The sequence below is a fragment of the Petaurus breviceps genome, unplaced genomic scaffold (genome assembly GCF_028583685.1).
Source record: "Petaurus breviceps papuanus isolate PSGF00001 unplaced genomic scaffold, PetGlider_PUasm1.0 90106, whole genome shotgun sequence".
In the NCBI taxonomy this organism is placed as follows: domain Eukaryota; kingdom Metazoa; phylum Chordata; class Mammalia; order Diprotodontia; family Petauridae; genus Petaurus; species Petaurus breviceps.
Genome location: NW_027187177.1, coordinates 1 through 11,268, shown reverse-complemented (window position 1 = coordinate 11,268; position 11,268 = coordinate 1). Strand labels below are relative to the sequence as shown.

At 49.9% G+C, this 11,268-nt stretch overlaps 1 protein-coding gene across 2 annotated transcripts; it reads right to left on the bottom strand.

Annotated features, from left to right (window-relative positions):
• Positions 1-643: 643 nt before the first annotated feature.
• Positions 644-7,442, bottom strand: SPATA22 (spermatogenesis associated 22). Of its 2 annotated transcripts, XR_011172360.1 has the most exons (7): positions 7,108-7,442; positions 6,895-6,990; positions 4,634-4,901; positions 3,909-4,038; positions 2,719-2,890; positions 2,150-2,247; positions 977-996 (listed from the first exon to the last, which is right to left on the bottom strand). XR_011172360.1 is itself a non-coding variant. In XM_069107484.1 (6 exons), the coding sequence occupies exons 1-6, from the start codon at positions 7,248-7,250 to the stop codon at positions 805-807; spliced, it is 927 nt and encodes a 308-aa protein (XP_068963585.1). In that variant the 5' UTR covers positions 7,251-7,424; the 3' UTR covers positions 644-804. The 2 variants fall into 2 exon arrangements, 1 of the variants encoding a protein (XP_068963585.1); XM_069107484.1 differs by lacking the exon at positions 2,719-2,890 and having other exon boundaries at positions 644-996; positions 7,108-7,424.
• Positions 7,443-11,268: the final 3,826 nt, after the last annotated feature.

Here is an 11,268-nt window from a genome sequence, read left to right as displayed (position 1 = left end):
GTGATGGTGGTGGTGGTGATGATGGTGATGGTGGTGATGGTAGTGATGGTGATGGTGGTGATGGTGGTGATGGTGATGATGATGGTGGTGATGGTGCCCATGTTTAAAATGTGTATGTGGGCCAATGCCAAATGAAGGACGAAGGAGGGAAAGAGATGTTTGCGAAAGGTGTTGGCCAGCACTGTGATGGAGGACGTCCTGATCCACGGTTCTTTGGTGCTTAACTTTAGCATCCATAAACTGAAGTGTTATGAATGTGTGGATGAATACAGATGGTGTGTGTATATGTGTGTACACATACATGTATGTACACACGTGTAGGATGGATGTGAGTACACAGGGGCTGAGACCTGTACCACGGAGGGCCTCTTCTCACCACCATCCTGGGAATCAAGAGACAGAGAGCAAGATGGCAAAAGCAGTTCAGGTGACTAGATGCCTTGCTCTGCCATCAAGGGTTCCTGATCCCAGGGCCAAGGCTCTTGGCCATTCTCCAAGCAAGACCACAACAGGAGATGTGCGACCGAACAATGGCCTCAGGGGCACTGAGCCAACCCTTAACAGACGATGAATGGGAGGATATGGAGAGGAAGCACATGGGGTGAGGCGTGGAGGGGTAACTGACATTGACCACACCAAGACATCAAGGAAATGCTGAAGCTGAACTCGCTTTATTTACAAAGGATGATATAACTGTAAACAGTCTAGCCTGGTCCAAACCTACCTATGTGATAAATAACAGAAAAACTCTGAAAAATACAACTTTCAAATAACTTGGAAGTCCCTGTCTGAAGGCCTGCTCACTCACATCTCACTCATGGTGCTGGCGTAATAGGCCATCCTGGCATCCGCGGTCTTGACAAAGTCCTGGAATGTTCTTTGCTCAGAGGTGGACGCGGGCCTGACAGACACACACCGCAGGAGGCCCCTCTTCGGGTCATAGCTGCCCACACACCGATGCACTCGGCCCCTTATCAGCCTCGGAAGCTCGCGGTCCTGGGATAAAGCAGTAGGGCAAATGAAGTCTGCCCTTCCCAACAAACCCCAGGCCAGTCTTTTCACAAGGTCACTGGTGTAGAGCTAGAAGTGATCTCAGAGGCGGTCCCTCCAGCCCCTCACTTTACAGATGAGGTCTTGAGAGGCTAAGGGACTCATGCAGACTCACTCAGTGAAGAGGCAGATTCCTGACTCTAAGCCTAGCTCTCTCTCTGACCTACACCAGCACTGCATATGATGGGCAGCACTGGCCTAGATCATTCAGAACAGTAGCTTGTCCACATCTCTGAGTCAGGCTTGGGACAGTGAGAAAGCCCCATCCCCTCTGCCCTCTGCTGCCCTGCTCAGACCATGTCTGGAGGGCGGGCTCCCTCCCTCCAGCAAGGGATCGCTAGGGATCAGGAGGAGAAAGCTGAAGGAAGGAGGCAGTGGGGGCCTGGGGGAAGCACTGGTGTGGAGGCCAAGGTGCCCTGGGCTGTCATCCCCATCCTCCCACCCAGTCACTGCCTGTGGGGCTTGTGGCACACTCCTTAACCCTGCAGGATCTGCAGGTTTCCTCCTCTGGCTCTCTAAGCACAGTGGGAGGCACTCCAAAGTGGAATGGCCCTGCCCTCCACAGACCATGACTAGATAAGCACTTGTTGGGAGGCAGGGAGCAGGTCTGGGTGGGGAGGGCCCCTTCAGCTCCAAAACTCAGGGATTCAAGTCAGGAAAAACGTGGCTTATGTTTTTAAAGGCGACGACATTGTACAGACCAGAGTGTGAGCACAGGAGGGGACCTTGGTTTCTTCATCTGTTCAGTGGGAGGCCTGGCCTGGCACCTGGTCAGGATTGACCTCAAGGAGGAATCCAGCCTCTCGGCTGTCTCTCCGATAGGACAGATCTCAGCCCTTGGCTCCTCCCAAACTATAGCACTTTCTCTTAAGTCTAAATGTTGCCTTAACAATGTAGTCTAATGACTGGACTTGTGTGTATAGAGTATATTTTTTGAACAGGTTCCTTCCAACTATAAGATTATGTGATTCCATTAATAAAAATCTGCAAGGAAAACATGATTATTTTTTCATCTTTGAACTTATTTGGATTGTTGGAGGAAAGTTTTCCACTGCACTTTTTGGTTGACCCCTTCAATAAAAGTTGAACAAATACTCACAATTTCATAGAACACACAAGGCACAGTATTCTTTCCGTCTCTCAGGAGAAAGGTCTTGGCCCCATATGCACCTGATGTAACAGCTGAGTCGAGAACGGCTGACCCCAGGGAGGAAATGAACACCGTGACTGTCTGACACACATTGACTGCCAGGGAAGGACCGACCTAAGCTACAGGGACCTTGGGCTCTGCCCACACTGGGGCTGGAAAAGGGCACAGATAGGGTCAGAAAGTCATCTCTGAGAAGAAAGGCCCCCACAAAGCCTGTTTAATGAGGCCTTTTAAAGGCCTGCAGATGCTCGGCCCACTTCTCTGCGTCATTGTGTCAGCTGAGATGCCTAGGAACCAGCCATGGGGGCCAGGCCACACACACTGGGGAATCTGCCAGCGACCTGCCAGAGGCTGAGGGTGGCGTCAGAGACTGGCCTCGTGGGGCTCCCTCAGGCTTTCCTGGTGAGCCCCTGAGCCAGGGAAGGGGTTTCCTGGAGCATTTCTTGTCTATAAAAGCCTTAGGGAGGGAGCACTCACCCCCTAATCCTGAGTGAATGAGCTTAGGTTGTGGTCCTGACCTGTATAGAGCACTCAGCTTTCACCAAAGTGCTGGGCTGCAGAACTGGCCACCACTGGACTGGGGGTCGAACACTCCCTCTGGGTGGTTCTCAAAGAAGCCGACTCCCAGGGAAAAATGGGGCTTGGAAGCACACAGGCCAGCAGGGCTGCTGTACGTCAGCTCCATGAGGCCTAGGGAGGTTCACACTGGGCTTCAGGGAATGGCCAGCAGTTATGTAATTTGTACATGGCTCCAAGTGACACACTCTGCGTCTTGCCATTTTCCCAAGGGTTACTGGACCTTGCCAAATGCTCCTATTTGCAAGGGAAAGTGCTTTAGAACCAAAGGGCGCCATTTAAGAGTTGCCGCGATTAGACTCTACCTGGGCTCACTCCCCACCTCGAGCCCTCCAGTGAGGCCCCATCAGGGCCCAGAGGTGACTGCCAGGAGGCACACACTACAAGGTCCGGCACAGTTGGTGAGGGAAGCTCGACCTGGCTAGGTAGTTCAGCTCAGCTCCAAGGGAAGAACACTGAGGCCCTAGAAGTGCCTGAAAGCCACTCGTCAAATTGCGGACAGATCCTCAGATCCTCCAAGAACAGCTAGGTCCCCTTCAGTGTGACTAACAAGTCATTTCCCCAAGTGACAGCTGCTTGAACTTGGGCCGCACCCCGAGTTCCACTGGGCTTGAGCCAATGACCCCGTTTCACAGATTTAGGGCTCCCTGAGTCCTGCCCTGAGGGCAGCTCCCAAGGGCTCCTTTATTCCACAAGGACAAATGAGGGGAGGTCATTAAATCAATTAGGGAGTTCTCTTGTAAATTATGACTCCAAGTCACATCAGCAGATTTAACATTTGACATTCCCTAGAGAGAATACAAGCTCCCTGAGAACAGCAATTGCTGGACTTTGGGTTTTTATATCCTCAGAGCCTGTCCCAGGATCAGGCACATAGTGATCGCTTAATAAATCAATCCTCCCTCCCCACCTTCCTCCATTCCTTCTTTCCCTTTTCCTTCCCTTCCTCTTCACCCCTCTATTCTTCCATCCCTTCCCCTTCCTGCCCTCATTCCTTCTTCCCTCCCTCCCTTTCCTCTTCCCTTTCTATCTCTCCATCTCTTCCTTCCCTCCTCCTTCCTTCCTTTCTTCCCTCTGACCCAGACTGCCTTTTCCTTGCCCTCTCCCCCTTCCATTTCCTCCACATACCTACCTAACACTTCAAAGAGGAGATGGCAACGTGGCAAGTGCTCCCTCCAGTGCTTCATACTTTCGATGACTGCAGGGAGAATTCTAAGAGAAAGGTCATCTTCCTTCAGCATGAGCTGGCACCCTGGCACTTCCTAAGAGAGGGAAAAAGGGGTATTTCCCCCCTTTGTAAAAGAAGGGGGTGGGAAGAGACGCCCCACCCATGCCCAGAGATTCCTCCGGTCCCTGATGCCTGCCAGGGGTCAGGCCCAGCACAGTCCTCCCCGCCAGCCTTTGGAGTGAGAAGGGCCCTGGCTTGAGAGGTCGCCTAGGCAGCAGGGCCCCTGCTGGTCCGGAAGAGCCTGGAGAAGTGGACCTCACAAGGCAGAGAGTGAATAACTAGTAATGTGGGGAATTATGGGAAGCAACCAATCCCAAGCCAGGGCCAGTCTTGTTCTAAAGCACCCATGTGTTGTCTCAGCTACTAAGGGGTCCCCAGGGAGCTGGGGAGGTTAGTAAATGAGACGTGTCCATGGGAGCCGGCACCAAGGGCATGAGTCTTTCTTATCTTTATCGCTTGCTATTTGTTTCTATCAAATGAAATGTCTCTCAGAGCACTTGGCAAAAGTTAAAACACAACAAAGCTCATGCCTGTCATGGTTAACACGGAGCCAGTCAGGAAGCCAGGCCTTAACTCAGCTGGAGTGGCCGAGGCCGGGGGCTGCCGAGAAGGCAATGCCTGGAGTTTACCTTAGTGACTTGTTCCTCTGGGCCATTACTAAAGGTTCTCTTCAGCTGACTCGGCTGAGAAGTGCACCTTGCCACCTGCCACGAGCTGCTGCTGCTCCCCAGCCCTTGGGCACCCGCTGTCTGAGCACGGTCCAGCTGCTGCTGCTTGGGATTGCTTTCCAAAGGCACCAGAGCAGCACTGGGCCTGCTGGTGGCCAGTGAACATGAGCTTTTCCTCTGAGGTGTAAACTCATTTCTGTCCCGAGCCTCTGCGCTCTCTTCTCTATGGCTGGAATATCATGAGACAATTTTGGAATTGGTTTTTTAAAAGGTCTTCTCTGATTTTCAAAAACTTCAATGAAAGATCTCAATTTAAACCCCTCCCCTCCCAGGCCTCTAGGTGTGCCCCTTGTGTTCATGCTCTGAAGGGAGCTGAAGGAAGATTCCCAGGGATGAAGCATTAGGACAAAGAAAGTGCAGGGCTAGCAACACCCCATCCGCCTCCCCATCGAGACACTCCGGAGCACTGAGTATCCATGGGCATCAGGCAGAACAAAAGCCTGCACTGGCAAACGTCCTGCTCTGGGACCATGAGCCCTCTACGGAGCCCAGAGCCACATTTCTGTGGCATTTTTGCACACAGCTGGGTTCTTACGTGGGTCCAAATACAAGCAAAGAATGGAAACACAGGGCACTTCGGCAAATCTAACATTACATGACTTTCCCCCATTGGTCACTGAGCAACGAATGGGTAAAATTATAATAACTCATGATATGGCTAACCCAGGCATGAGAAAATGACCCCTGAGCTCCAGAGGCCAATGCTTCCTGATGCGGCTGTGCCCAAGACCTATGAACACACGACTATTGGTACTGAGGTTCCAAAGCACTCCGATGGAACTCAGCAAGGGCTCCTGTTCTGTCTAAGGAGATGTGACCTCGGGGCGTCAGAAACCTGGGGAGGGGTGGCCAAAGGGCCTCACAGGAACTGCTGCATCCCTCCCACTCTGTCTCCTTCAGTGCTGTCCATATTTGTCTGTGCACTTACTGTCTCCCTTGATAAGGAGATTCTTTCATCCTTTGTATCTGTAACCCTGGTGCAGACCTCAGGACCTACCTGGCTGGCCACTGGGGCTTCATAAAAGACTTTCTGGCTGCCTTGTCCTTTAAAGACCTTCATTTGATCTCTCCCCACCCCCCAGCTATCGTTCTATGGCTTTTCTCCTTTTTATAGCCAAACTACTAGAAAATAGGGAGGAGACCTCTAATGTTCCTAATGATTCCCAGAGGTCACAGCCTGACTCAGAAAACCCTATTACCATTACTCCGCTCTGTGGTCTGGGGCCATGGACCTCTTCACCCACTCACCTCTCCTCTTGGACACTGATGGCCACCTGCCCAACACCACGGGCAAACCCCCCTACCTCCAGATTGGCCTGGATCACCGTGCTGGGGTCTGTCTTGGGCCTCTCCTCATCTCTCAGGCCTCTCTCCCTGGCGGTTCTCTTTGTTCCTTTGGGTTCCATTATTATTGGCTTCCCAGGTCTAACCTTCCCAAGTTCCAGTCTGACCTCACTCACAGGCTGCCTACGGGACACTCCAGGGTCCACTCATCCTCAAACAGTCCTCTCCTCCCTCTCCTAACTGACTTTCCCCTGGTGCTTACTCTGCTTCTCAATCTCCCATTCATGCAGAGCATGAGCATCCTTCTGTCACAGAGACCTCCCTCATCTGGCTCACCCCACCCCCATAAGGCCAAGTCCTCTCTGCTCCCCAGGCCAGGCCCTCTTCCCCTTCCATCAGGCTCCTAGTCCACTAATGGTTTCCCAATTCCCAGCTTTGGTCACACTATCCCCTTACTCAGAGTTCTTCAGAGGGTCCTGATGGCCTCCAGGATGCACAGACTCCTTGGGCTGCCCCAAAGCCCTCTCAGCTGCCTGCCTGTCATTTCATGATTTCCCTTCTCTGGTACTTACTGCTATCAATCTCCCCACTCACTGTTCTGGGCATGGTCCCTGGCTGGCTTGCCTTCCTCACCTCTACCTCCTACCCAAAGCCTTCTCTGGTTTCTCCAGGGGCCAGGGCTCTTCCTCTTGGAGGGCAGGAGCACCTTGCACAGTGCCCAGCACACAGCAGGGACGTAATAAATTCAGGCTGAACAATTCCTATTAATAATGTACTTTATGTTACAAAGCACTTCCCTCCAAACAAGCCTATGACTATCCTCATTTTCCAGATGAGAAGACTGAGGTTCAGCCAGTGACACCTAGAACCGTACTCACCTCCAGCTACTCCAGTTATGACCTTCTGCTAAACCCAGTTGGTCTCGGTTAAACCCACTCTCTTGCTTTAGATGAGGGACAGCAGGAGACTGTTGCCTTTCAAAGAAATATTTCTAAATGTTGATATTAAAAGTAGTAATGGTCTAGCTACATGTTTAGAAATGTAAGATAAAGGTATATGAAAGTCATCAGTAAACATCAAAAATCAGTTACCTAGCATCCATCATTTTCTTTAACGGTGGCACCTCAGGCTTTGTCATTTCCCAGACGAAATCTGAAGACCAAGGAGACAGGCAAATGTTCAAAAGATACGAGATGCATCTGAGGCAGATTTTATTCTGCCCCACCTGGCCCATGAAATGCCCACTCCCATTAACATCCAAACCACTACCTTGGGGAAACTCAGGAAGAAACCAATTTGCTTCCACTTTCCTTGCTTCTATTGGAAAGGAAAGCGTGGCATTTACTCTTTGGTGAAACAAGGGGCTTTAGAATTGGAAGGCAGCCCCTGAAGGGTCCATCCCTTCATGTTACAGATGAAGAGACTGAGGGATAGGTGTTGTAGGGGCCTGCTCACGATCCCTTGAACACTGAGCCCTGTACAAGCGGGGATGTGTGGAAGGGGAGAGCTTACCAGGACTCCTGTGGTTGAAAATCAATAATATCCGAGGAAACAATCTGAGCTACTTGATTTATTAGAGAAACAGACCTAATAAACAGGTCCATGGCCTCCCTGGTCAGTCCAAAGACTCTGAATACAGAGTGAGGCAGATTTTTATGTATTAAAAAACAATTAATCAAATAAAACCAGTTAATTAAAAGGAAACAATTAACCATGATCCAAAATGAGGTAATCTGATTTCTAATTGGAGGAAAGATCAGGGGCTTTCTGAGTTGGGAGGGGGAGAGCAAACAGATGGAATTCCCTGAAACCAGAAGAAGAGGTGACCCACTCCCCACAAGTGTCTGTATTCAATCAAAGGAATGAGGAAGCAAGGATTCTCAACCAGCATGGGGCCAATTTTCAGATAAGACATAGAGGTTGTTTGAGACATATAACTGAGAAAATTTCTTGCATCCATTTTCAGATATGACCTGGTTTCAACAACCCAGGTCCTCAGTTACTCAGTTAAAGGTCTCTAAGCAGCAGGTAGAGGGGGTCCAACTTCCCAGCCTCAAAGGACTAGGTCCAAACAAAGCAATATAGAATTTTCTCCCGATTCCCATAATTGAATAAAGTTTGCTGACAAAACATTGGACTAGACCCATAACAGAATAGAAAGGGCCCAGAGCTAGCTCCAGAATTGAGTCCTGAGATGGAGTCAGTGGGGGTCACCAGAAGTCCTCGTCTTCTGCTTCCTAGGACAAGGAAGGCCAGTACAGAGTGAAGGATCAGCCTTCTTTCTGACAATCCTCTGATGAGTAACACCAATAAAGCAAGGCTTAAAAGAGGGGTTGTGCTGGTCCAAGCAGTTTGACCCTGTCATGATGGACATCCAGCATGGAGTCCAAATAAGGAGAGAGCCTGCCTAGAGACGGGAAGCCCTCCAGGTGCTCTGGGTCTCAGGAGCTATTGTACTGAGTCAAGGATGGAATGCCACAGACCCTCAGCAATAAGAGTGCTGACACCAAACAATCCCCAGTGAATGAGAAGGCCTGTTGTGCAGGCCTTCAGACGAACAGACCAGGCCTACAGACGAACAAGCTGCTCGATGAGCTGGCCTCTAGGTGCCTATCTCTTAACCAGGATGGGCAGACTGAGTTTGGGAACCATGCAGCTTTGTCAATAGCTCCAAGCTTCTCTGTGAAACACTCACCCATCGTCCTAATGAAAATCCTCCTCCAGTGACACTCTTTGGCTGTGTAGTAGTGACAGACTACCACAGTCCCCAGAGAAACAAAACAGTGGGTCAGAGAAGTCATCTGGTGTGTATCAAGCACCACCAGTAGCAGCAGCAGCACACTGCGGGGGCAAATTCCACCCGTGTGGCGTGAATAACACCTGATGGATGGCCCTGGGATCTCCCGGCACCAACATGGTGTCTAAAGAAGTCCCCTCATTTGACCCCAGGGTGGGCCCTCTAGTGAGAGTGTGTGGGAGGATCTGGACAAGCATGGATGGGTGGCCAGCACCCTGATTGGGCCACACAGGCCTGGCTCTTCTCCCATCTTGGGGTCACCTGCAAGGGCTCCCTCTCCATATCCAGAATCTGGACATTCCTCTTCCCGTCTTCCCCTGGTCAAGGCTTCGTGGTCGGTGGAGGCCCTGAGCACTCTACTCTTTTCTGCTGCCCCGATCCATCTTCCCTGCTCCGGCCTAAGTCCATCCTCCAGCTTGAATGCTACCCAACTTGACACATAGCTCTCCATCCTTGAATATCTTGCTTCCACCATCCCCCACTCAAAGAGCATTTAAAAATATTTTATTTTTCCTCCAATTACATGAAGCACAATTTTAACATTTGTTGTGGGGTTTTTTTTTTCCGAGTTTTAAGTTCAAAATTTGAGTTCCCTCCCTCCCTCTCCTTCCCTTTCCTCACAGGGTAAAAAATTTGACTTAGGTTATACGTGAGCAATAATGTAAAACATTGCCAATTAGTCATTTTGTGCAAAAAGACTCAAACCAAAAAAAAAGAAAGTGAAAAATATTATGTTTCATTCTGTATTCAGACAGCATCAGTTCTTTCTCTGGAGTCGGACAGTATGTTTCATCCTGAGTTTTTGGGATCATCTTGGATCACTGCATTGCTGAAAAGGGCTGGGATTCACAATATCCTTGATCCTTGGACAATATTGCTGCTATTGTGTACAATGTTCTCCTGGTTCTGCTCACTTCACTTTGTATCAGTTCGGGTATGTCTTTCCAGGTTTTTCTGAAGTCCACCTGCTTGTCATTTCTTATAGCACAACAGTATTTCATTATAATCATATACTACGACTTGTTTTGCCATTCTTCAATTGATGGTATCAACCACTACTAGTTCATTCTAAGAAAGACAAAATTAGGCTTCATGTGCATGTTTATTTTTCTCCAAGCTGAAGGATAGGCATCCCCTCAATTTCCAATTCTTTTCCACCATAAAAAGAGCTACTATCAAGATAAATATAAGAGGTATGTCCTTTTCCCTTTTTCTTGATCTCTTTGGGATACAGACCTAACAGAAGAATTACTGGATCAGAGGAATACAGGCCATGTATGTGCAATTATGTAAAACGTTTACATGAAAAAAAAAGGGGGGAAACAGTCTTCTCTGATCTTTATCAGCTCTTTCTTTAGACGGGGACAGCATTTCCCATCTTTCATAATTGCCTTGAATCGCTGTATTGCTGAGAATAGCTCAGTCATTCACAATTGATCATCATACAATATTATTACTATATATAATGTTCCCCTGGTTCTTCTCACTTCACTTTGCATCAGTTCATGTGAGCCTTCCCAGGTTTTTCTGAAATCTGCCTGTTCTGTCATTTCTCTCCCATCTCATTAACACTGTAAAATTTGGCTTCCAGTGTTTGAGCTCAGCTAGAACTGCCCTTCCCCAAGGTCATCCACAATCTCTGAACTGGGTCTGTTCTTGGTCCTCACCCTCCTAGGCCTCTGGAAGCATCTGAGAAAAGCCTGCCATCTTCTTTTCTCAGCCCACCCCTCCCTCCAAGTCAAGTCAATTGCCCAGTCTCCTCAATCATACCTCCCCAGCCAATTCTGTCCTTAACCTGAACCCAACCCTTTTCTACCCTCATGGGACCACCCTGGGTCATCATCAAATTGTCAATAATGGTCAAGAAAGCAGGGCTAATTAGGAATAACTGATGCCGAGATTCCTTATCCATGTCATGTCTACTGCTGTCTCCCTCTGATCCAAAGTCTCCAACACGCTAGCTCTGTTGACTGCAGGCCACCTCAGGCATGCCAGCTGCTTTTTCTGCCTCAGTTTCCTCATTTGTAAGAGATTAGAGTCTCTCTAGAGTCACCTATACCTCTGAACATGATGGAACGCTTGTCCCTTACATCCCAAACCTGCAGTCCTATCATGGGTCACCAAGTCTAGGCTCCCCCAAGGAGAAGCCTCCTCCACCCTCACTCCCAGTCAACGTGGGCCCTCTCAGCAGCTCCCAGAGCACGTGGCTGTGGCTGGTCTGAGCCAAGGGCCACACTCTGCCTGCGCCCACGCTGTGAAATGCTGAGAACTCACACGTGGAGCACCGGGGTGGTGGCTGTGGGGCAGGGACACTCGGGGTGGCCTCGTGGACGTGCAAATGACACCCCAGAAAGCCGCACCGGCCCAGCATCCCGCTACAGAGAGCACGGGAAAGCGGCTGCTTCCCAGGGCAGGGCTGCGGATCTCCACAGAACAGAGCTACAGACCTTCTGGA

Bases quoted from the DNA above. Each gene is read 5' to 3' on its own strand.
- SPATA22 (XM_069107484.1), bottom strand. From the start codon at position 7,250: ATGGGCCAGGTGGGGCAGAATAAAATCTGCCTCAGATGCATCTCGTAT. The intron at 6,991-7,107 runs GTAACTGATTTT...TTTCTTTGAAAG, and splicing joins AAGAAAATGATGGATGCTAG to GCAACAGTCTCCTGCTGTCC. The intron at 2,248-3,908 runs GTAGGTATGTGG...CCCTGGGGTCAG, and splicing joins TCTCCTCTTTGAAGTGTTAG to CCGTTCTCGACTCAGCTGTT.